General features: G+C 32.8%; 1 protein-coding gene across 1 annotated transcript in view; it reads left to right on the top strand.

The window, feature by feature from the left end:
- Positions 1 to 25,964, top strand: part of NEMF (nuclear export mediator factor) — a 47,818-nt gene that overhangs the window by 12,904 nt on the left and 8,950 nt on the right. The window contains exons 6-26 of the mRNA XM_006199801.4: positions 330 to 397; positions 1,562 to 1,648; positions 2,858 to 2,931; positions 3,754 to 3,824; positions 3,905 to 3,980; positions 4,364 to 4,426; positions 6,295 to 6,372; positions 6,459 to 6,667; positions 6,942 to 7,133; positions 7,421 to 7,484; positions 9,271 to 9,359; positions 13,305 to 13,408; positions 14,957 to 15,019; positions 18,776 to 18,888; positions 20,461 to 20,518; positions 20,970 to 21,028; positions 21,115 to 21,235; positions 22,316 to 22,592; positions 23,340 to 23,382; positions 23,528 to 23,577; positions 25,411 to 25,564. Coding sequence (XP_006199863.1) covers positions 330 to 397; positions 1,562 to 1,648; positions 2,858 to 2,931; positions 3,754 to 3,824; positions 3,905 to 3,980; positions 4,364 to 4,426; positions 6,295 to 6,372; positions 6,459 to 6,667; positions 6,942 to 7,133; positions 7,421 to 7,484; positions 9,271 to 9,359; positions 13,305 to 13,408; positions 14,957 to 15,019; positions 18,776 to 18,888; positions 20,461 to 20,518; positions 20,970 to 21,028; positions 21,115 to 21,235; positions 22,316 to 22,592; positions 23,340 to 23,382; positions 23,528 to 23,577; positions 25,411 to 25,564 — 2,113 coding nt within the window. The remainder of the gene's footprint in view (positions 1 to 329; positions 398 to 1,561; positions 1,649 to 2,857; positions 2,932 to 3,753; positions 3,825 to 3,904; positions 3,981 to 4,363; positions 4,427 to 6,294; positions 6,373 to 6,458; positions 6,668 to 6,941; positions 7,134 to 7,420; positions 7,485 to 9,270; positions 9,360 to 13,304; positions 13,409 to 14,956; positions 15,020 to 18,775; positions 18,889 to 20,460; positions 20,519 to 20,969; positions 21,029 to 21,114; positions 21,236 to 22,315; positions 22,593 to 23,339; positions 23,383 to 23,527; positions 23,578 to 25,410; positions 25,565 to 25,964) is intronic.

The following is a 25,964-nucleotide window of genomic DNA, read 5'->3' as shown; positions in this document are numbered from 1 at the left end:
AACATTTAACTGTTGCATAAAAATGCCTCTTTCATGTCATATGTGAGCACACTGATGATAAGCAGTATAACTTAGTTGAAAAAGTATTGATTTTGCTTGGAAAACTTGGTTTGAAGTCCCAGATGCTGTTAAGGAGCCTACTAACCTTAGATAAATTATTTTTATGACCTATTTTTTTTTAACATATAAGATCAACTGATTCCTCTTGTATTTTAGAGTATTTTGAAGGTCAGGGGGATTGATACATATGGAAGTATTGTGAATATGAATATTGCTCTAAGGTTTATTAAATGTAAGATACTAAGAGGTATGTCAATTTTGTTTCACAGATTGACTGAAATAATAAGCAGTGCACCTAAAGGTGAACTATTGAAGAGAGTTCTTAACCCATTGCTTCGTAAGTAATCCTACGTAGAGCAATGTAACGTTTGTAAGATAGTATGGTTTTCAGAAATATATTTAAAACATTTAAATCTAGTTCTAGTAGAAATTTAAATCTATTCCTAGTAGAAAATTAGAAAACAACTTGATAAATGTAGAAAGGAGTTTAAAATGATCTTTTGAGTAAATTGGGATTTATTTTCAAGGAAAGAAATTTGTTATACCACTTAAACTTTGACCTGTATCTGTTTGATCTTATTTAAAAGCAATACAGTTATGTAAACTAATAGTATGTTGTCTAGCACTTGAGTTCTAGCTGTGGTTTTGTAAGAAATTGGGTTTTTTTGTTTCCATTGTGAATCATTTTGGTTTAATAACTCATTTAGTTTGGTTGGGTTTTCTCTGTTTTTTGTTTGTTTGTTTGTTTTTTATTGTTGAGTCTCCGGGTATCCCAAGATCTGCCAGGTACTTTTATTAACCAGGCTAAAGATAACCCAATAAACTTTTATACTTGAGAAAATCACCACTTATCCCTATACTAAGGAATCTGGGGAGGACATATAGGAAGGCAGGTACCATTGATTACAAAGGGAGTTACTCTTCCTCTCCTATGAAGTTAGAATGCGTCAAAAAGTTATCTTTAAAATTTTCCGTCTGTTAGTATAGCATGTGTCAAATTTGTAAATTTGGATTTTTCTATTTCTTTATTTTGTTAATATGGTATATTACAATAACCAACTTTTGGATGCTAAACCAACCTTGCTTTCCTGGTTTATAATTCTAAATGTGGCTAAATTCTATTTAAATTCCTATAACTTTTACACTGACTTCTATAATTTCATTATAGTCTCAAATTTGTATAAGTACTTGAATTGTCATTTTTAGTACCATTTCAAACTAAGAAAACTAATTGTTATTTTCACTGGTTACTGTTATTGAGTAGATTATTTTCGTTCTTTCTTTTTTTTGTGGGGGGAGGTAATTAGGTTTATTTATTTACTTTTTTTTTTTATGGAGGTACTGGGGATTGAACCCAGGACCTCGTGCATGCTAGGCATACACTCTACCACTGAGCTATACACTCCCCCCTAGATCATGTATATTTGGATATACATTTGTATTCTGTTTTGAATATGAAATTTTATAGGAAAAATACTAAAAATATCTTCTGCTTTTATAGCCTATGGACCAGCTGTCATAGAACACTGTTTAATAGAAAATGGATTCTCTGGCAATGTCAAAGTGGATGAAAAATTTGAAAGTAAAGGTACGTCTGCATACCACAAGTTTTGTCCATTTTCATTTATTTCCTTTTTTTAAACCTATGACAATTATTTCCATGAAAAGTGATAAATGAGCAGGTAGTTCTAGACTTAAAAACATTTGACCTATGAGTGTTCTATCCATATGGTGTTCCTGGCTTCCTACTCTATTGTGATGCTTTACCCCTAGTTAACATGCAATTTAATCTCTTGACCTACCTTATTGCCTTTTGATTTTAGAATATCCTCCCTCCCTGCCACTAAATTTCTGAAGGGGTTACTGAACTTGAGACAGTCTCTGGACAAGGCTTGCAGGAGTTGAATTATTTACCGTCTGACTCAGAACCTGAGGATGTTTCTAGAAATAGCATTATTTGTGCATTTTAATTCTGTAATTGCTATAGTGTGGCTATATGATGAATTAGGCTTTGTAACTACTTAAGGGAACCTAGTTTAACTTCTAGATTAGGATAATAAAAATTAGAGGAAATATAAGGAAAATGGAAGATTTAGTCTTTGACAAATTTTTATCTGCAGATTCTTATGTAAAATAAAAAATCATTCTTGATGTTTATATTTTGGGATTATATATAATTTCTTAAGGCTTAGGGATAATTTTTATGCTGTAAACATTTTTGTGCCTTTAAAAATACAAATTGAATGTTTGAAGTGAATGATTTAATTTCTGAAATACATGAATCCAGTACAGTGCTGTTCAAAATTGCCAACAGGTTGGTATTGTTATTCTTGCTACTGCACTTTTATTAAATGAATTTGATATTCATGTGTGATAAAAAGCATGCAAAAATATTCAGGAAAACTCTGGGAAATAATAGTAATGATGGAGAATGATCTTTTCATAGATTAAAATGTATTATGAAGCTATAAAAATTAAAAGTTAAATTTTAGGAGAAGGAATACACAGAATAAAGAATTCAGAAATAAGCCCAAATATATGTATCGGAATTTAGTACATGAACCAAATGCTTTTCAGATCATGAAGGGAAAGATGGATTCAATAAAAGCTGTTGGGACTACAGGCTGGCCAAAACAGACCCTTACTTACATAAACTGCTTACAAACATGAAATAACTATATTTAATTTTCTTGAACACTCTTATTATTTCATAAGCACTTTGTTTTCTACATAGATGTTTAATGATAGTTAATTGACAGTTGATTGGCACTACTTTTTTCCTTTATTCCCCTCTTAGATATTGAAAAAGTACTTATTTGTCTACAGAAAGCAGAAGACTATATGAAAACAACATCCAACTTCAGTGGAAAGGTAGCACCACATATATTTATTATATCTGGATTTTTAGAATTTAAATGTTCATTGAAGAATCAGTATATGTAAGTTTTTTATTGTAATTTGGAAGTGTAACACCTGTAATATGCTTATTCTAAGGCAGTTTTAAAAAATTGCTGTCGCTTTGTTATTTTTGTTGTATTCCTTAAATTTTCTAGAAAGTACAAGTCATTATTGGTACTCCAGAAAAGTTGAAGAATTTGAAGATATTTCTTCTTAGGTTGATTTTAGATAGAGAAGCAGATTTTAATTTGCTAGCACTTTCCAAAAGTTTGCTGATTTGCATCTTTCTAATTATTAAACATCCTCTGACTTACCTCATACCTGATTTTTCTTCCCTATTCAAGGTATAACTTTGCTTACCAAAAAAATTCAGAGAAAGTTCTAATTATAGCTAAATTCAATTCAAATATACCTGCCCAGTTATTAAAGTGAATTAAAATTTCCTACCAGCAAAGTGAACCTAAGACTTTTTCTGCTGGAAGTGCTTTTGGCTTTTTAAAATTGCAGAACATCTGAAAATGGAAAGAAAAGAGCAAAATGCACATGTATAATCCTACCACTTTCTCAGATCATTAGTTTTCGTTTTCTTTATCCTCTGTTTTTTCTTGTCCATATGAATAAATCAGTATTGAGCCTTAAAAACATTGTTTTGAGCCATGATATAATCAATAGACAAATGCTGCTAATTATTTATAACTGAATAATTTTATAAGTTAAATTAATAATTAATATCAGTCAAGGAAAGTAAATTATTAATTATGAACAGAAACTAGTTTTAATGTTGGATTTTTGTAGGGTTATATTATTCAGAAAAGAGAAATAAAACCAAGCCTGGAAATAGATAAACCAACTGAAGACATACTCACGTAAGTATGTAGGCATGAGTCAGTTTGCTTTGGGTGTTTATTAATGTTCTTGAATGTGATATAATAAATATGTTTTACAGGTATGAGGAATTTCATCCTTTCTTGTTTTCTCAACATTCACAATGTCCATATATAGAATTTGAATCATTTGACAAGGTGGGTTTTCTGATTCTGTATTTGACCGGTTAGCATGATATGAGTTGTTAAATTTATATCAACTTGCTTTCATTGAGAAATTGAAAATATTTTTGCTTTACAATCATTGGACATTTAATCTGGGCATTAAAAATCAATGCAGTCACAAGTACAAACTGTTGGAAATGTTTGTTCCCACTTTATTTCAAGATGACAGACCAAAGATTTAATTTGATTCTTGACTGTTTAGTTATATAAACATTTACTGGAAACCTGCTCAATTTCTTTGAGTGGTGTTATAAAACAAAATGGACTCTAAAATTCTGTGTATGCAAGTTGAAATGGAGACCATGTTTTTGCTTTCTTTGTCAGCTAGTTGATTGTCTTTTTCTTTTTTTAAAAAGGCCGTGGATGAATTTTATTCCAAAATAGAAGGTCAGAAAATAGACTTAAAAGCTTTACAACAGGTATGATATTACTAAAAACATGTATATTAAACCAACTAGCCTTAAGTGTGGTTTGCTGAGTAGACGATGGTCTCATACAGGAATGCGCAGCCTTTTAGAAGCAGTGTAAGAATGCCCTGATCTCGTAGTATACTGATAAATATCCTATTAGTGTTAAAAAGTATACCCTCATTTGCTCCATCAGAGTATTACATGGTCTCTAAACCAGAAAATACAGTGGGAGGGTGAGGCCTGTTAGTTATTCCCTTGAATGATTTATTTTATTACAACAACCCAAAGCTTTCTCAAACTTTCCTGTAAAGGGAATAGTGTTGCAAGGAGTTTTTTAAATAGGCCAAAGGAGAGGGGAAAGTTTTTTCTGTACAAACAAGTACATATCTGTTTATCATTAAACTGTTTTCTTCTTAAAATTGGACTTAGTTTACTAGTCCTTTAATATGCTTTCCATGTGTCATGACTCTACAAGGAGGGTTTAATAGGCTATGTTTTGACAGCACTTTGATTAAAGCTTTTGCCGCAGAATACTTTTAGAAATTGTCCATAGTCACTCCTGATTTGAAGAGGATTTGATTTTTCCGATATATTCATAAAATCTTAAAATACGTGTGTAAAAACTTGAAATTGTGTGAATCCTTGTAAACTTCCCTCTCCCACTAGTTTTAAAAAATTAACAGTAGCAGAATTTCAAAGCACATGGGTCAAATGAGTTATATAGTGGGATTGCCACATGGTGGCAGCACCTTCACAAGTAAACAGATGTTTGAGTAACTTTTTTTTTTTAGGTTTTTTTTTTTTTTTACGGGGGGATGTGGTTTATTTGTTTGTTTGTTTATTTTTTCCTCTAATGGAGGTACTGGGGTTTGAACCTAGGACCTCATGCATGTTAAGCACGCACTCTACCACTTGAGCTATACCCTCCCCCTAAAAGTAAGTGAACCCCATGTTTTTTATGTGCATCGGAATACCCATGAATTATTTTAGTAATCATTGTGTGTTCTTTTAATAGTCACCATTCTTATAATTTAAATATTTTACTGGAGGTACTGGGGATTGAACCCAGGGCTTCCTGCATGCTAAGCATGTGCTCTACCACTTGAGCTATATACCCTCCTCTCTTAAATATTTTAAACATTACATCAAGCACTCAAAAACTAATTGGTAATACTGTTACCAAGGTGTTAAAAAATTTTTTTCCTCTAGATCAATAATCTTAAAATGTAAGTTCCATAAGATAACATGCTATATACAGTCATCCCTGGTATCCCCAGTGGATTGTTCCAGGAGCCCCTGCAGGTACCAAAATCTGAGGAGGCTCAAGCCCCTTATATAAAATGGTGTAGTACAATGAATATGGTTGGCCTCCCATATCTGCAGGTTTTGCATCTGCAGATACGGAGGACTGACTATGTAAATGACCACATAACTACCACGAGCCTATGTGTTGTTAATTTAGGAAAAAGAGTGTTCTGTAAAATACTAGAAATAATGCTGAGAAAATTAAAAGCAGCAATAAAATAAAAAGCTATTTTAATAATTAATGCTAAGAATTCATTCCTCCAAACTTTACTTTTATGTCATAAGGGAAAATGTCTTGAATTCTGCAAGCTTGAATAATGTAACTTGTAATTAAAATACTTTCCTATATAGAGAATGGGAGGTAAGTGGTCAGAAGAAGTAATTTTGAAGCATGAAGCACTCTGGGGTTAAACCTGGTAGGCAGACTACGGAGAACTTTAGCTAGCTAGGAAACAACATTGAGGAGGCAGAAATTGGGGTGGGATAGTGAGTTTAAGGAGGTAAGAAAGAGAAGGTATAGCACCTAATTAGAAGAAATCTAATTTTTAAAAAATTTGTTTTGCCAACAAAAGGAAAAACAAGCATTGAAGAAATTAGATAATGTCCGAAAGGATCATGAAAACAGATTAGAAGCTCTTCAGCAGGCTCAGGTATTGTTTTAGCCTTTTCAGATACTTTTTCAAAAATGGTAACTTGAACTGACATTGTAATAAGTGCTTTTGGTTTATTTCTTAAGGAAATAGACAAACTTAAAGGAGAGCTTATAGAAATGAACCTACAGATAGTTGACAGAGCCATTCAGGTTGTTCGAAGTGCTTTAGCCAACCAGATAGATTGGACAGAAATCGGATTAATTGTGAAAGAAGCCCAAGCTCAAGGTGACCCTGTTGCAAATGCAATCAAAGAATTAAAACTACAAACAAATCATGTTACGATGCTGCTAAGGTAAGTTGGATTCTTAGTTAAGCAGTTAATGCTTGTCTTTATTTTGCTATTTAATTGTTCACTATATTTATTAAAAATTTTTTTCTTCTGTTTGGAAATTTATCTTCAAAAATACAGAAAAAATTAAATTTACATTAAAATAATGCAGCTATTTAAGTAACTGTTTATAATTTCAATAAATTTAAGTACATTTATAATTTCATTGAGAAAAAAATTGAAAATAAAAATGTGATGTCATTGACATTAGTGAAATACTATTGAATATTTTTAATAGAAATCCATACTTGTTGTCAGAGGAGGAAGATGATGATGCTGATGGTGACATCAATACTGAGAAAAATGAAACTGAACCACCAAAAGGAAAAAAGAAAAAGCAAAAGAATAAACAACTGCAGAAGCCTCAGAAAAATAGGCCATTGCTTGTTGATGTTGATCTCAGCTTGTCAGCATATGCCAATGCCAAAAAGTAAGCCGTAAATTTAAGTATAAATTTTAGGTAAAATGTTATCTGCAATAAATCAGTTAAGAATAAGAAAAATCATTATTTTAACTGTATATACTTTGGGGTGAAAATACTTTTTAAAATCTTGTTTGTGTATTATACTTTTTCCTACAGAACATACAAAAAAAATGGCATAAATGCTCAAAACTTGTTCTTGATGACTTGAGAGTCTGTACAATTAGAAATAACATAAATAGGAAACTAAAGAATAAAAGATTTTATCAAAAATTAAGAGATACATATTTTTCTAGGTATTATGATCACAAGAGATATGCTGCTAAGAAAACACAGAAGACTGTTGAAGCTGCTGAGAAGGTACGTAATATTTCTTAGAGTGAATGTTAATTGTCTTTGCTTTATTCACTTAATGGACTTAATTATTTCTTCTATTTAAATGAGGTTTTCAAATTCGGAAATACCTTTCAGACTTAATTTTGCTTTAAATGTTTTGCCAGTATCTATTTTCTTCCCTAAGCCACTCCTCCCCAGGTTTCTCTATCTCGGTAGTTTTCCCTTTGCTCACATTAAAAATGTTGGAGTCATCCTGGACTCTTATAAACCATATCCAATCAATCAGCAGATCCTTTTGGCTCTTCCTGTAGAGCAAAACCAGAATCTGGCCACTTCTCATTAGTCTAGGCCCTATCATCTGTGTTCACGTGGACTGTAATAGTAGCTTCTTACTAGGTCTCACTCTTTCTACACTTTCCTGCTACAGTCTGTTCTTCACACAGCAGCCATAGTGATCCTTTTAAGTAAAAATGAAGTCATTTTCCTCTGTTGAAAATCTTTCAGTTTCTTCTCATCTTACTCAAGACATTTTAGGTTCTCCTGGCCTATAAGATTCTACACAATCTGTTTCCTTCTGATCTCATCACCTACACATCTCTTACTTGTATTGTTTGTTATGAGGGGGAGGTAATTAGGTTTATTCATGTATTTTTGCTTGGAGGAGGTACTGGAGATTGAACCCAGGACCTCTTGTGTGCTGAGCATGCACTCTACCACTTGAGCTATACCCGTCCCCCACCTACACACCTCTTGTTACACACTCATTCCAGCTATACTGGGGTCTTAGCTGTTCTTGCAACAGTGACCCATACTGCTTTCTCAGGGCTTTTGCACTTGCTGCTCTTTCTGCCAACAGTGTTGCTTCTCTCAAAATTTTCATGGTTTGATCCTCTCTTCATTCACATGTCTAAATGAGACTTTATCAGAGAAGCCTTTCTGGACTACTCTTAGTAAAAATAGTACTACCCTTAATCACTCCCTCTTTGCTTTGTTTTTCTTTTTTAAGAACACCTGTCCCAACATAGGTCTGTCTGTCTTCCCTCTAGAATGCAGATTGCATGAAAGTAGGATCTTTATCTGTTTTGTTCATTGCTATATCCCAATCCCTAGAATATTGCCTGGAATGTAGTCACTACTATCTGTTAAGTGAGAGGCCTTCATGACTTAGCTCTCTGTCTACTTCTCCAACCTCATTTCTTGACACTTTACCCTGTGAATTTACTTGCTGGTCAAGCTGGCCTTTTCTTTCTGCTTACCGTGCTCTTCTTCCTATTCTTTGCCTTGATAATTCCCTTAATCCTTCAGGCTTCAGTCTAAATGACACTTCCTCAGAAATACCTTCTTTAACCACAATCAGTTATACGTTAGGTTCCCTTGTCATACTCCCATAGCATCCTCTGAAGCACTTACCATGTTTATTTGAATAATTCTGTGTTTTATACATGTCTCTTCTCCCAGACTCCAGTGGGGTTGGTGTAGGGACTTTGTCTTGTTCACTGTTGTGTCTCTGGCATGTACACTAGAACTTATTACATGGTTGCACGCGGTATCTGATAAACAGATGATGCTCTTTTTTATTTGTAGGTCTTGAGCAAATATTTGTATACAGTAAACCTTTGACTTACATTATTTTAGTATTTAAGGCAAAATTCTGTCATTTCATTACTTTCATGTGTGTATAGATAAGTGTGTGTATATAGATAGTGCCATTTTGTGACAGTTAAAAAACTATTTCTTGCTCTGTTATTTAATCGGTGTTATTTAAATAAATTTTCAACAAATTATTTAAAAACTCTTTTCTTATAAGTAGGCATTCAAATCAGCAGAAAAGAAAACAAAGCAGACCTTAAAAGAAGTCCAAACAGTTACTTCTATTCAAAAAGCAAGAAAAGTATATTGGTAAGTGTTCTGACTTCTTAAAACAGTTTTTGTTTTTATCAAAATTATACATGCACATTGTTTAGAAAATCAAGCAGTTTTACAAAGCTTATTACAAAAACCAGTAGCCCTGCAATTTTTTAATGCCTACTCCTATTGCCTTCTCTCTCAAGAAAACTTTTAGCTCTTTCAGCTGATTCTTTTGGTATGTACCTCCAATTCTGTTAGTAATATATTACTGCTTCGTGACTTTCCACTATGGAATGATGAGGATTTTATTCTTTCTATTTGTACTTCATTACATACACACACATCACCTAGCTTCCCAGTATTTAGAGCATAATTTTGTCAAGACTGATATTTGCATTAACATTATTATGAATATTTAAATTGTAGTCACAGCTGTATCATACAGTACTCTGTTTTCTTTTCCTTCCCTGCTCAGCGTTTTATCTTCCCTGAAGTTAGTAATTGTCTTATTTCATTCCTCTTTGGCTGATCTCATTTCCCAAAAAGGTTCTTTTTCTCTCCTGCTTGTAAAGTGAAACCAGGCTGTCACCATTTGGAAGCCCAGTGGAAATAATAAACTGGAGAGTCTTAGTATCCAGTATTTCATTCATTTACTTAACTGCCCTATTTTACATATATTACCCCTACTTAAAACTGGGATACATTTCTCCTAGTCCAAAGATCCTCTTTGTACCCTTTTCAGAGAATTAACTTCTGGCTCTGTTAGGGTGTGGATGGGGCAGTTACCACCATGTTCGGAACTGGAAAGATTTAGGGAAGCTACTACTTCTTGATCAGATTTTTAGCCACTCTTCTTTTTAACCCCATCTTAAACCCTGTTTCTAGTAGTACCTTGTTCTTTTTATGGATTATACAATGTAAATTGATTTGTTTCTTGGCTTTTTGCACCATCAACTCAGGATTCAGCTTCTTGAAAGTCTGCTCACTTGTCCATTTATTTTCTAGCTTTTCAAAATTTTGTTCTGTTTTTCTTTTTTTTCTCTGTCTCTAACATCTCTATTGATGAATATTGATTGACCTATAATTTTCATTTCTTTTAATGTTTTTGTTAGCTGTTGGTACAAGGTTATATATATTATCTCATAAAAACAAATTGGGAAGTGTTCCTTTATCATTTGTCCTTAAATGTTGATGGAAGTTACCCGTGAAGCTCCGTAGTCTTGGAGCTTTCTTCATGGGAAACTTTTACATTACAGATTCAAATTCTTAAGTAGATAAAAGGACTCAGATTTTCTTGTTTTGGCTAGCAGTGTTTTCCTAAGACTTTGTCTGTTTTGTCCAAAGTTTGAAATTTATTACCAAAAAGTTTATAAAATATTCCAGTTAACTTTTTAACATCTGAAATCTTTAATGACTTCTCCCTTTTCATTCAAGAGTTATTTGTGCCTGCTCTTTCTTGATTAGTCTAACCAGAAGATTTTTAGGCATATTAATATTGTTAAAGAACCAGTTTTTGGCTGTTGATCTCTATTATATATGTGTTCTCTATTTTAGTAATTATTTTCATCCTTCTACTTTTCTTTGGAGCTTATTTGCATTTCCTGATTTCCTGAGATGGAAATTTAATTCACTGATTGTTTCCTCCCAGCCTTTTTTCTAATGTATTTAAGGCAATAAATCTCCCTCAGCATGGCTTTTACTACATCTAAAAGGTTTTGTTATTTAGTATTTTTAGTATTTTTCACGTGAAGATATATTCTAATTTTCATTGTGATTTCTTCACCTCTGCATTATTTAGAAGTATATGTATTGCTTTCCGAACACATTAGGGTTTTTATTTATTTTTTGTTACTTATTTTTAGCTTAATTTGCATAATAGTCAGAGCTGGTATTCTAAATTATCTTAGTCATTTGGTGTTTGTTGTTGAAACTTGTTTTATGGCCTAGTCTATTTATGGACAGTTTTATTTATAAATGTTTCATGTATTGTTGAAAAAAATGTCTTTTCTACAGTTATTGAGTGCATTTCTCTAAATATCAGGTCCTGTTTATTAATCATGTTGTTCAAATCTTTGGCATCTTTACTAATTGTCTTTTTAATGATTGTTTACCAAGTTACTGAGAGAGATGTGTTAAATATCACACACTTACAGATTGTCTGTTTCTCCTTTTACTTCTGCATTTTTACTTTATATAAATGAGGTATGTAATTAGGTGATACAAATATAGCACTGTTATAACTTACTGGTGAATTGAGCCTTTTATTAACTTTAGTGAAATGTCCTTTTTACTTACATCTGTTATTTTCCAATCTGTGTGAGATGTTAAAACTGTATAAACTTCTTTTTGGTCAATGTTTGCATGGTATATCTTTTCCCATCATTATATTTCAAAGTTTTTATATCTTTATATTTTAAAGGAGTATATATCATTATTGCTTTCTAGTCTGACAGTCTTTGCATTTTATCTGGGGAATTGACTACATATACATTTAATGTAATTGCTGATATATTTGAGTTTAAATATACCCATCTTACTGTTTGCTTTCTATATGTCTCATTTGTTCTCTATTCTTTTTTGTCTTCCTTACTGCTTTCTTCTGATTGGTTGGCTTTTTTTTAAAATGGCCTGCTAGTTGTCCTAGCAAAGGAATGCATAACTACAAAATACATCCTTGATTTATCTTTCTCACTCTCTTTTTCTTTGTGGGTTTATGTCTTTCTACAAACCTCTTTACTGTCAATAGGGAAGTGGTTAAATTAGTACATCATTCAGCAATGAGGAAAATGAATTTTTAAGTAAAAAAGGAAAAAATACACAGAATAATGCGTGCTGTGTCTAAAAAAGAGAAAGGATTTGGAATAAGCAGTTTATTTTAGCTTTTGTATGTTTAAAGAAACTCTGAACAGGGTTACACAGGGAGCTAATGGCCTCCTGTTTGGTAATAGCGGTGAGAACTAAAGAGATGTAGAATCTCACTGTACTTTTTTTATATAATTAAAAATTTATTTGAACCACATGTATGTATTATTCAATTAAAAAAATCAGACTAGAAAATAGGAGTAAAATCCTTTTACTGTTACATACTGAGGAATATGAGGGAGTTTAGTTTAATGCCTGTGCTCAATCTATCATTTTTAACCAGAAGTTTTTAAAACATAGATTAAATTATAAAAAATTATCTTGCTAGTCATAGGTAACATAGAAAATATTTATGTTCATCTCTATTGCATGTAATTTTCTAAGTGTCATACAGATATACATTCTTTACTTTTTATCATGGTATATATGAATCATGAAAACCCAAATTTAATTTGTTTCTTGAGAAAAATTATAATTTACACTTCTGACAGCAATTTTTGGTGTTTAGTATTTTTTTTAATGTGTAAAGAATACCATATATGTAAACATTCAGTTGATTCATCAAGGATAGATTGGCCAAACAACTTTTCTTTCTTACCAGCAATCTCAAAGCCTGTCCAGTGCTGCACTGAAAGAAAGCTAAGCCTAGGGAACTTGTGACACTTTATGCTTTTGCTTTTTGTAGTTCATTGTTTTATCTTTTAGTCTAAGAAGGCTGTCTATATGAGGGGTAGATAAAGAGAGAATTTTTTTTTCTGAGGGGGAGGTAATTAAGTTTCTTCATTAATTTCCACTTGGAGGAGGTACCAGGGATTGAACTGGGGACCTCTTGGTTGCTGAGCATGCGCTCAACCACTTGAGCTATGTGCTTCCCCCAAGAACTTTTTTTTTTTAAACACAAGATTTAATTGCTTTCTACTAAGACTGTTTTAAGAATATTCTAGGGCAATTTGTATTACAAGTTTTCAATAAAATTCAGCTTGATGTCTTAAAAAAAGAAACTAAGCCATCAAATTGTCTTAATGTACACAGGTAGGACAGCTTCCTGTTTTATTTTGTTTGTTAAAAGGGTATGAATTCAGGCAACTATGAAGGGAAAGAAACGTTAACTTTTTTTTTCTTTCAATCTGGTAGGTTTGAGAAATTTCTCTGGTTCATTAGCTCAGAGAACTATCTAATTATTGGTGGACGAGATCAGCAACAAAATGAAATAATTGTGAAAAGATACTTGACACCAGGTAGGTAAAAGATTAAAATTCTAAAGAATTTTTCTTAAGTAATAGGATCAGTTATCTCAATATTAGGTGGAGATTGTTGTCTTGTACTCATTTGATAGACTTAATTGGTAGAGTTTGACGGTTTATGAAACGTTTGTTGAATATGTGCTTTGACACTTAATTCTCATTTTAAGTGAATATTCCTAAAGTAGTAATACTGAGCTAATCTGCAGTATTAGACTTTTAATTTTCTACTACATTAACAAAATAGCTTTCAAACCTTCAAAGTCATTGTAGAACAAATTTTTTAAAGGTTAATTTTTCAATGTTAAAGTTTGTAACCTTTTTCCGCTTTTAGAAATAGTACGTAAACCCTGTGTTGTAAGGCCTCTCATTTGTTTTTGTTTGCTGATAACCACCACTTCACTGTGGCTGAACCTTCAGTGTGGGTATCAGAAATCGGTAATCAGTATCAAAGCTAATCTGATGTCCACTGAGGACCCAGAACCAGGAAAGAAAGCAACAGAGGGGATGGGGGCAGACATAGTTCAGTGCTAGAGCACGTGCTTCACACGCATGAGGTCCTGGATTCAATCCCCAGTACCTCGATAAAAAAAAACAAACAGAAAACCCGAAAAAACTTAACCAAAAAAAAAAGAAGAAAAAACCCAAACAAACAAAGGAAAGAAGGCAACAGGGATCAGGTTACATGGGACCTAGGGCTTGGTCTCTGTCTTCTCTAGCTCTGTTCATTGTGAGCTGAGCCTTTCATGGAACTGTAAGAGCTTTGCTCTTTGTTGAGTTTCAAATCCCAGATGAACTGTTCATGGCAAGCAATGGCTGCTCATTTTTCCTTTTAGGAACCATGCACTTTACATTTCCCTGGTTGACCATTCATTCCTGCATTCATCTGTTTGCTCATTTATTCATTTGTTGCTATTACACACTTCAGAATAAAACTAGGAGTCCTCATTGTGGCTTACAAGTTCCTTGACTTCTCCTCTAGACTCATTTCTTACTTCCCCTCAGTCTGGCCTCCTGATTGTCACATATGTCTACCATCTGTGGTCCTTAGGACCTTTGCAGTTGCTAGGGTCATTCATCTCCATGTGTCTCTTACCCATTAGCAGGCTAGCCTGGGCTTGCTTGTAACTCAGGAAATTTCTTAGAGAAAGAGAGGAAGCATACAAGGCCTCTCGAGGCCTAGGCTTGAAGCTGGGATTTCGTCACATCTGCCATATTCTACTGGCCAAGGCAAGTCATGGGACAGGCCCAGATTTGAAGGACAGGGAAGTGGACTCCACATCTTGATGGGAGAAGCTTCATAGTCATAAAACAAAGAGGTGTGGATAGAGGGAGGGAGAACTGTGACCATTTTTGTAATCTGCCATATTTAGCATTGCTTTCCTCTAAGGAGGCCTATGAGAGGTCTCCCAGGAGTGGGAAATGGACTTTTCTTTATATGTCTTCTATCCCTTTTAGATTTTGAACCTGTTAAACAATAAATAAATTAAAATTTTCAACTTAAAGAAGCAGGGCTTAAAGTATTATTTCTTTTTTGTTCTAAAGGGGACATTTATGTACATGCTGACCTTCATGGAGCAACTAGCTGTGTAATTAAGAATCCAACAGGTAATATATTTCTTTCTATTATTCAGAGCTTTCTTTTTTTCTTTAAAATATTTTTAGTAAAAGAGAAAAATCATTAAATATAGATAAAGGACACTTTATAATGATAAAAGTGTCAATCCATCAATAAGATGTAACAAATATAAACACATGTGCACCCAAAAACAGAGCCCTAGAATACATGAAGTAAAAGTCTGACAGAATTGAAGGGAGAAATAAGTTAATAATAACAGTTTAGGACATCAATACCTAACTTTCAGTCATGGATAGAATAACCTAGATGTAAAATCAACAAGGAAATAAAAGACTTGAACAACACTCTGAGGTACCTAGATCTAACATATATGTCTAGTACACCCCACAACACTAGATTACTCATTCTTCTCAAGTACACATGGAACATGTATGATAATCCATAAAATAAGTCACAGTTAATTTAAAACTATTGAAATTGTACAAAGTAGGTTTTTGACCACAATGAAGTGAAATTAGAAATCACTTAATAGAAGAAAATTCAGAAAATTCACAAATGTGTGGAAATAAATAGTACATAAATAACCAGAGCATCAAAGAGGAAGCACAGGGCATTTTAGAAAATACTTTGAGATGAATAAAATGAAAACAAAATTTATCAAAACTTATGAGATGCAGCTAAAGTAGTGCTCAGAGAGAAGTTTATAGCTATACTATCTGTAATAGAAAAGAGGGATGATCTCAAATCAATAACAAACTGTACACATTAAGATTTAGGAAAAGAAAAGCAAATAACCTATAATAAGGAAAGGAAGGAAACAGTAAAGATCAGAATGGAAATAAACAAAATAGAGAATAGAAAGACAGTAGAGAAAAACAACAAAACCAAAGGTAGTTCTTTGAAAAGATTGATAAAATTGATAAAGCTTTAGCTAGACCAACCTACAAAACTTTTACAGACGACTGAGTATCAATCTTGCAAAAACTCTTATAAAAATAGAAGAGACAGCAACACTTTATAACTCATTCTGTAAGGTCAGTGTTACCCTAATAACAAAACCAGACAAAGACATTACAAGGAAACAAAGCTACAGACCAATATCATTTATGAATATAGACACAAAAATCCTCAACAAAATATTAGGAAACAATCCAGCAACATATTACAAGGATTATATACATGACAAAGTGGGATTTATTCCTAGGAGTGCAAGGTTGGCTTAAAATATGAAAATTAATATAATACAGTATATTAGTAGAATAAAAAAAAAATGATGATCTTAATTGACGTAGAAAAGGCCTTCAGCAGTAATCCAGTACACATTTGTGATAAAAAAAAAAACACTTAACAGACTAAGAAGAGATGGAAACTTACTCATCTTGGTGAAGAACATCTATGAAAGCTAAAAATTGTGCTTAATGGTGAAAAACTGAAAGCTTTCCCCCTAAGATCAGGAACAAGATAAGTGCATTTGTTCTTCTCACTTCTATTCAACATTGTATGGAGAGTCTAAGTAGGCCATTAGGCAATAAAAAGAAGTTAAAAATATCAAAATTGGTAAGGAATAAATAAAACTATCTCTGTTTACAAATGACATGATCTTATATATTAAAAACCTTAAGAAATCCACCAAAAACTATTAGTTAATAAAAAAGTTCATCATTGTCCAGGATATATAGTCAGTATATTAAAAGTCAGTACATTTTATACACTATATTACTAAATGAATAATACTATAAGGAAATTTATAAAATATCTACTTATAATAGCATTACAAAAGAATAAAATACTTAGTAAAAACTTTACCATGAAGAAATGCAAGACATACACACCAAACTACAAAACACCATTGGAAGAAATTAAAGAAGACCTAAATAAATAGGAAGACATCCAGTGTTTATGAATTGGAAGTCTTAATACTGTTCTGATGGCAGTATTTCCCACATTAATCTACAGATTTGATGCAATCCCTCTCAAAATTCCAGCTGCCTTTTTTTTGCAGAGATGGACAAAGCTGATACTAAAATTCATGTGGAAATGCAGAGGACCCAGATTAGCCAAACCATTCTTGAAAATGGAAAACAAAATTGGAGGACTCACATTTCCTGGTTTCAAAGCCTCCTTCAAAGCAACAGTAATCAAGACAGTGTGGTATTGGTATAAGGATGGACTGACAGATCAATAAAGAGACTTGAGATTCCTTGTTTATGGTCAGTTGACTTTCAGTGAGGGTGCCAAGACCATTCAATGGTATAGAATAATCTTTTCAACAAATAGGGCTAGGGCAACTAATATCCATGTGCCAAAGAATGACATTAGACCCCTACTTCAGACCATTTATAAAATTAACTCAAATACATCAAAGACCTAAACTTAAGAGCTAAAACTATAAAACTGTTAGAAAATAATAAGGTGTGAAATCTTAATAATCTTGGATCAGAAAGTCATTTTTTAGATATGACACACAAGCATAAGCAACCATAGAAGAAACAGATAAATTGGACTTAATCAAAATTAAAATCTTAATTCAAAGAACTCTACCAAGAAAGTGAAAAGACAATCCACAGAATGGGAGAAAATATTTACAAATCATTTATCTGATAAACAACCAGTATCAAAAAAATTCTAGAACTCTTTAGACTCAACAATAGAAAGGCAATTTTAAAATGAACAAAAATTTTTAAATGTCAAATAGCTATTTCTCCAAAGGTATACAAATGGCTAACAAGCACATGATAAGATGCTCAGCATCATTCATCATTAGGGAAATGCAAATGAAAACCACAATGAGATACCACTTCACACTCACAAGAATAGTAACAATGAAAAAGTAGACAATAACAAGTGTTGGTGAGGTTGTGGAGAGATTGGTACCCTTTTACACTACTGGTAGGAATGGAAAATTATACAGCTGCTATGGGAAATAGTTTGATAGTTAAACAGAATTTACCATGTGACCCAGCAGTTTCACTCCTAGGTATATACCCAAGATAATTGGTTTGCAGATATTCATAACAGCATTGTTTATAATAGCCAAGAAATGGAAATAACCCATATGTCCATCAATTGATTAATAAATAAAATGGGCTGTATCCATTAATAGAATATTGTTCAGACTTAAACAAAGTACTGATACATGCTCTAACGTGGATGAACCCTGAAAACAAATCAAAGACGACAAGTACATAAAATTCCATTTATGTGAAATTCTAAAATAGGCAAATCCATAGAGACAGAAAGTAGATTAGTGATCGCCAGTGGCTGGGAGAATGAAAAGTGACTATTAACAGATACAGGATTTCTTTTGGGGATAATGAAAATGTTCTGGAATTAATGGTAAGGTTGCACAGCTTTATGAATATAACTAAAGCCCACTGAATTGTACACTTTAAAAGAGTGAATTTTATGGTATGTGAATTATATCCCTATTTAAAAATATTTGAATTCTTATTGCAGAGATATGTTAATATGCTTTTTGAATATTTGGCAAGTCTTCAAACTTTAAATAGGTTTTTCTAAATTATTCTTTCTGGAATGAAGTTAGAATTACTGATATAAGCAAGAGGATATTTCTTCTCTGTCTTGTTTTATTAGGCCATTTAAAAGCCTGCTATGTAAGTACATTTTTAATAAAAATAGTAACTGTTTATAATATTGAAAGTAAAATGTGGCATTATTATTTAAAATATAAGAGAATTACACCTGTCATGCTGCATGTGGTTTTCATATCTTGCTGTAGAAAGTCTGTACTTTGGTACTGAAGCATCGTAGTATTGTTCTTACAGGAGAACCGATTCCCCCTCGGACCTTGACTGAAGCTGGCACGATGGCACTTTGCTACAGTGCTGCTTGGGATGCACGAGTTATCACTAGTGCTTGGTGGGTGTACCATCATCAGGTAATAAGGGCTGTGATCCTTTTTCTTAATTTATTAAGACCGACTGTTCCAAATATGAGGGTATAGAATTGAACAAGGCAAAGCACCTTGATGGAGTTGACATTTTGGTGGTGAAGAAAAATACGTATATAATGGCAAGTAAAAAATGCTATAAAGTTTGTTTGCTTTAAAGCAAGAGTAAGGAGGTAGAGAGTGATAGGGGCTACCATTTTGAATATGGTGTCAGGGAAGTCCTTTCTAGGAAGTTAAGATTTGAGCAGAGACCTACTAAATGGAGAGAGAATGATCTATGCAGTTATTTGGGATAAAGACTGTTCCAATTATGATTGGGATACTGACCTAAAAAGTCTTTCTCCTATTCATCTTTGTTGGACTTTTCTGAATTCTCTTTGGCCCTTCCTATAAAATAGGCATATCCAGTGGGTTCTTTTATTCACTTGATTTTAGTAATTGTCCTTCTTTGTGGTTAATGCTATTTTTTGGATGACACTTCATTTCCATATTTGACTTCACATTGCTATTCATTTCACACTTTCAAGAATTATAATTGATAGTGGTATACTTTTACAAGGTCTAAAGCTATACAGCAAGATAAAAAGAGTTGATTTTGTATCTGTTTATATTTTTTATCTTCTGTTATGCTGTGATATTGTGTCCTTACAAAATTAATATCGCTTCTGGGATTATATTTTCTGACTCAGTACTATTGTAAAAGTAGCTTTAATTCTTTTATGAATACATTTTTTTAGTGTGCTTTTAACATCTAGCGTAACTGTTACTAGTAAAGATACTTAGATTTTGGTGTTTCACAGGTGTGTAATTTTTTTAAATTATGAAATTATATTACTCACTTCCTATTTTGCCAGATTAGAATATATTTTTTAAAATATGCCATTGGGAAGGGGATGGGAAGGGATAAGTTGGGAGTTCAAGATTTGCAGATACTAACTGGTATATATAAAATAGATAAACAAGTTTATACTGTATAGCACAGGGAACTATATTCGATATCTTGTAGTAGTTCATGGTGAAAAAGAATATGAAAATGAATATATGTATATTCATATATGACTGAAGCAGTGTGCTATAACACCAGAAATAGACACTGTAACTGTAAACTGACTATACTTAAATTAAAAAAAAAAGTTAAAAAATATATATATGCGCCATTACCTTTATTTACTAAACTGAAAGGTTATTTTATTACCAAAAAAAATCTCAAAAAGATTTTATTTAATAAATACAGAAAATACAGTTTTATGTCTTTATGATAAGCTTATTAAACTATCCTTATTATTCTAATTACATCTCACACTAGAGGAAATGTGTGGCTTTAGTCCACGGCATTTGAAATGATTGCTGTAGTGTATCCTTCATTATTTCTTTTCTTTTTTACTGCCAAAGGTATATCTATCATTGAAGAAATATCTTTTCCTCCAGTGTTAAGAATTTTTACTAAATTATAAACTTTTCAGGACACAGTGCTGTTTACTTCAATCTGACCTCATTTTTTCAAATGAAAGTTTAAAAAACATTTCTTAAAATAAGAATATGATGTACTGTGTTCCTCAGGTGTCTAAAACAGCACCAACTGGAGAATATTTGACAACAGGAAGCTTCATGATAAGAGGTAATGACTTGCCATTGGATTATGGAGACAGGTTTGATATTCTAATATTCTCAGAACAGAAACTGTTTGATGTGTGAATTCTATTATTAAATAAGGGAAATGTTGCCATAGTATGGCAAATTTAGCATTTGACATGTCATCTCCATATACATTTTTTATTGATGACAGTGTACTTTCAGTTTAAATTTATAACATAAGAAAGTATAGCATGACCCTTTTCCTAAAAATAGATTATTCAGGGTCTGACTAACTCAGAAGATGAGACTAAGCAGTCATATCTTTCTTTCTTAACTCTTGTTCCTATAACGTAATGCCAAATTCTGTAAAGAGGAAATTTTCCTTCATGACAGAGAAAAGACGGAATAAATATGACCATTGTGTCAGATATCTTGCAAGCATAAAATGGAGAAAACAGATTTTGAAAACATTTATGTATGTTATCTTTTTGTAGGAAAAAAGAATTTCCTTCCTCCCTCCTATCTAATGATGGGGTTTAGTTTCCTTTTTAAGGTACTCTTCAGCTTCTTTTTTTTTTTTTTTCTGATTTTTGTTACTCTTACCTAAAGTTCCATCAATGAAAAGAAATATTTCCATAGGTAGATGAGTCTTGTGTTTGGAGACATCGGGGTGAACGAAAAGTCAGAGTGCAGGATGAAGACATGGAGACACTGGCAAGTTGCACAAGTGAACTCATATCAGAAGAAATGGAACAACTAGGTAGTTGACAGATTTTAATAAAGTAGCTTATAATGTTTTCTGTTGTTTGTTTTACTTCTAAATTCTTACTTAGAAGATCATCTCCTTTGGTATAATTAAAATTCAAAAAACCCAACTTGCTATCTACTTTGTTGGATTTTGACTTTGGAAATGTTAAAAATACTTATTCTGGTGAATTATATTTAATTGGATCCATAAGTAATTCTTGAATACATGTTTATATTACAAAACTTCAGTATTTAATGGGTAATACATAAATATGTGTAACCGAGATAGACTCGGATATATATGGGATTTAGGAATTAGAAGTGATACAAAGATGAGTTTATAACAAGTGCAGTTTCTCATGAGAATTTATTAATAATCTATTTGCCTTAAGTAGAGAGCAGCTGTGGATGCTGGGATAAATTTACCTACCTACCTAAAGGAGCTAGGGAATGTGTACACTTTAAATTATTTTTACATCTCCTAGAGTCATTCCTTTTTAGGAGTAATATTTCATTCTTTCACTTACAGTTACTATTGTATGTGGTTTTTTTTTTTTTCATTTTCACTATGTTCTTGACATGTATATGTTAATTGAATTCTCACAACCATCTCTGTGAGATGGTTGGTGGTATCCCATTTTATAGGTGAGATAACTAGATCATTATTTTACTACTGGATGGTGTTCCCTTTCCAAAAGTGTGAACACTTGTCATGAACCAGTTATATAACTTGTTTTATTTCAGTTCTCATGTGCAAATTAAAATAAAACAGGCAGAATTTATGCTGTGCTTCTACTGTCCTCCTTTTTGGAAATACCTGATAAAGACAAGCTATAGCTTTCATTGTATAAGTGGTTGCGATGTCCAAGAAATTTATTGTGGTAAAAGATGTTGGAGATCATTTATTCCAGCCAATTTTTGATACAGAGTATTCTTTTGTCTAAGTCAGAGTGATTTGGGGGGATGATCAGACATTTCTCTGGTGATTTTGGAGAATCAGGGAGTGAATAGAATATTTTTAGAAGTTTTCAGGGAAATCATATAACTTTGTTGTGGTTGTAGCACTCTGACTTTCCTTGTGGTAATTCTACAGATGGAGGTGACAGTAGCAGTGAAGAAGATAAAGAAGAATTACATGAAACTCCTGCGGAAGTAGAACTTGTGACTCAGATTGACCACGAGGATATTACTATTCAGAGTGGTGGTGATGAGCTAAATGAAGAACTAATTCAGGAAGAAAGCTCTGAAGATGGAGAATCTGAGGAGATGGTAAAAGATCAGGAACCTGCTGGTGAAGTAAAGGCTGAAGGGGAAGAGACATTAAATTATCCTGATACTACAATTGACTTGTCCCACCTTCAATCCCAGAGGTAAGTAGAAACCTATAATTTTAAGTTTTATTTTGGAAGTTGGGAACGATGAAGAATTAATCCTTATAAAAATAATGCCAAGATTGACTTCAGTGCTTTTTATCCTTCATTGTTCTACAATCTTACTGTCTTTTCACCATTTGGTAGGGGTGTAGATCTCTCAAGAAATTCCCAGGACCCAGGGTAGAAAAACACAGTAAATATAAAACTAGTGGCCAAACTAGGTCAAAATAGTAACAAGTTAATGGTTGTAAGTGCTAATAATGAGAGGCAATTCCATTTTTTAAAAAAAGGTATTTTAGTCTTTTAATGGCTTACTGATCATCAGGCAAACAATACCATAGTTACAAAAGCTTTATTATTGGAGTAGTTAAGAATGCCTTAGGAGTCAGACAGACCAGTAATAAGTCTTAGGATATGTCCTTGGGCAAGTGACTCTGTGCCTAAGCTTCAGGCTTCTTGGTGAAATGGAATGGTACCCACTTCCTAGGGTTTTGGTGAAGATTATATGCATGTAAAGCATCTAGCAGTGCCTGGCACATAGTCGGTGTTCAATACATGTCAGCTATTAAGAATGTATTTAAAAGTGAAGAGATGAGTGATTTGATTATATTTTTTCTAATTTTATCAAATTTGGAAATTTATAGGATTGCCAATAATTAAGAGTATGATATGGGGATGTTTTCGGACTTTGTAAATGAATGCCTTTTACAGGCTAGTGAATCCTCTTTCTGTTTGTTTTCATAGGTCCCTCCAGAAATTGACTTCAAAAGAGGAATCTTCTAATATGGTAAAGTTTTTTTTTTTTCAAAGTTTTATGAAGAACACCATGTCCTTCTCAGTGAATAGAATAATTTTCTACTTTTAATTTTAGTTTTTGAAAAATTAACAGTAGTGATGTTATTGGTTGACTTGCTTGTTTTTTGTTTTAATAGAGTGACAGTAAATTGCAGAGTCGGAGGCATTTGTCAGCCAAAGAAAGAAGGTAAATATATTTGTTATTTAATTGAAAAGCATGTATTTTCTTTTAATTGACAGTTATGACAAGTCACTTAGTTGTTCTAAAGATCTTCCTTATTAAAATTACCAAGATTTAGCATAAATTTTGCTTAGTTTTTAATATTTAGCTCTAATGGGTTTTTCTCCTTTAGGGCCCTGGTCTGTCACTATAATGAGTGAGGTAGGTCAGGTAATACGAGACAGACCTTTTATTACGTAAATATGTATAATAATAATTGCAGTGTATTAAATAGGCTGGTTCTAGGACAATATTGACAGAAATAAACAGGCATACAGGCACACCTCATTTCATTGCACTTCACAGATACTGTTCTTACTACAAGTTGAAAGTTTGTGGCAACCCTGCATCAAGCAAGTCTGTCAGCACCACTTTTCCAACAGCATTTCCTCATTTCATTTCTCTGGGTCATATTTTGGTAATTCTCACAATATTTCAAACTTTTTCATTATTATTATATTTGTTATAGTGATCTGTGATCAGTAAACTTTGCTCTTACTGTTGTAAAAAAAATTACAACTTGCTGAAGGCTCAGATGATGGTTAGTATTTTTTACCTATTTTTAAATTAAGGTATGTACAGTGTTTTTTTTTTAAACATAATTGCTTTGCACACTTAATATAGTATGGTGTAAACATAACTTTATATCCACAGAAAAACCAAAAAATTTGTATGACTCACTTTATTGCAGTGGTCTGGAACAGAACCTGCAGTATCTCTGAGGCATGCTTGTAGTGAAATTCAGAAGTTCTTATATAAGAGGAAGACTTGGGGATACAAAGAGTTAAAATATAAAATCCATACCTTCAAGAAGCTTTGAGTCCTGGATTAAGGAAAGGGCCATAAATCTATAAATAGTGCTATCTGAAAGTAGTAAGAGTAGTTCAGGAGTAAGAAACTACTGTGAGTTCAGTTTTGGGAAATACCATCAGAAATTTATACCTTGAACATATAGTAGGACCTCAGGTAAATGAAGTTAAGGTCAAAGACTCCAAGGAGAATTAGTATGATCAGAGCAGGCGAGGTAGTGGGTATTTGGAAGTAATACTCATAATGCTTTAGGGTAATGATAAATGGACTGAGGAGAATGCAGGAAGTTCATGTTTGTGAACTGGTATATTATAAGATGACCAAATGAAATTGGACCAAAAGTGGAGGACTTTGACAAGCTGAGTGTCTTGGACTTATCCTGAAAGTGATGTGAGGAGGACTTTTGGAAGAGTTTGAATAGGAATGTGACATAGGTAATCAATTAATGAAAATTAATCTGGAAGTTCATGTAGAGCAGATTATGGGGGGAAATATGGAGGAAGTCTTGGGTGGTGAGTGATAAGGACCTGGACTAGGGCAGTGGCACTGGGAATAGAAGAGATTGCACATGAAAAATAGAATTTCCCTTTCCTCTTTAATCTGCTTATCTTTAAAATCCAATTATGCAACTGACCAATCCATAAATGTTTTACTGAATACCTAACATCTGCCAAGGCCATGTTGATACAAAGACTACAAATCCCAGTGCCTGGCCATCAAGTTGTTGAGGGACTGAACAAGGGTAAGTCAGGGGTCACAATGTGTTGAGCATGGATGACAGAAAGAATGATAAATCTATGAGAAAAAAAAATTTCAGCTTTTTCTTGTGTGATAACTTTTGCTTCTTTGTATACTACAGCCTGGTTGATATCAAGTTAAGCAGAAACTATAATCTTTTATGTATTGAACATGTTCTTCTGTGTAATTTTTTTAGGGTACTCAGATTTTGAAATTCTAAGAATTAGATGTTTCTGCTTCATTTATATTTAGAGAAATGAAGAAGAAAAAGGTTACCAGTGACTCAGGGGATTTAGAAATAGTAGAAGGAAAGGACAAAGAAAAAGAAAATACTCTGCACGTTGAAACTCATCAGAACACAAGCAGAAATGTCCCAGCTGTGCAGCCAATGAAACGAGGACAAAAGGTAATACTACTACTTTGGGGTGAACTGTTCAACTTAGTACTATATGGTTCACTAATGAAATTGTGAGATTCCTGTTTAAGTTTTTAAGTTTAAGTGAAATAGAAGATATAGACAAAAGAGTAATACTATGTTAACTTCCTTTGAAAATTAGTTTGAAAAGAGTATTTAGAGAACATAGAGATCACTGTTCTTTTCTATACATCTGTACAGAAGCTCTTATGTTGTGTAGAAAGGGAACAGGAGATTGTGCTTTGCCAGAGACACTCCCCTAATAAGTGGCAGTGGTGGTCTTTACTGATAATTTAACTTAGTTGTTTCAATTATTAATGCAATTTTGGTTACAGTTCTTACATATTTTATAAAGGCAGGTGATGAAGGAAGAGGTAATAGTTATAGACTA

Source organism: Vicugna pacos, chromosome 6 (genome assembly GCF_048564905.1).
Source record: "Vicugna pacos chromosome 6, VicPac4, whole genome shotgun sequence".
NCBI lineage: Eukaryota > Metazoa > Chordata > Mammalia > Artiodactyla > Camelidae > Vicugna > Vicugna pacos.
This window is presented reverse-complemented; position numbering and strand designations above follow the sequence as displayed.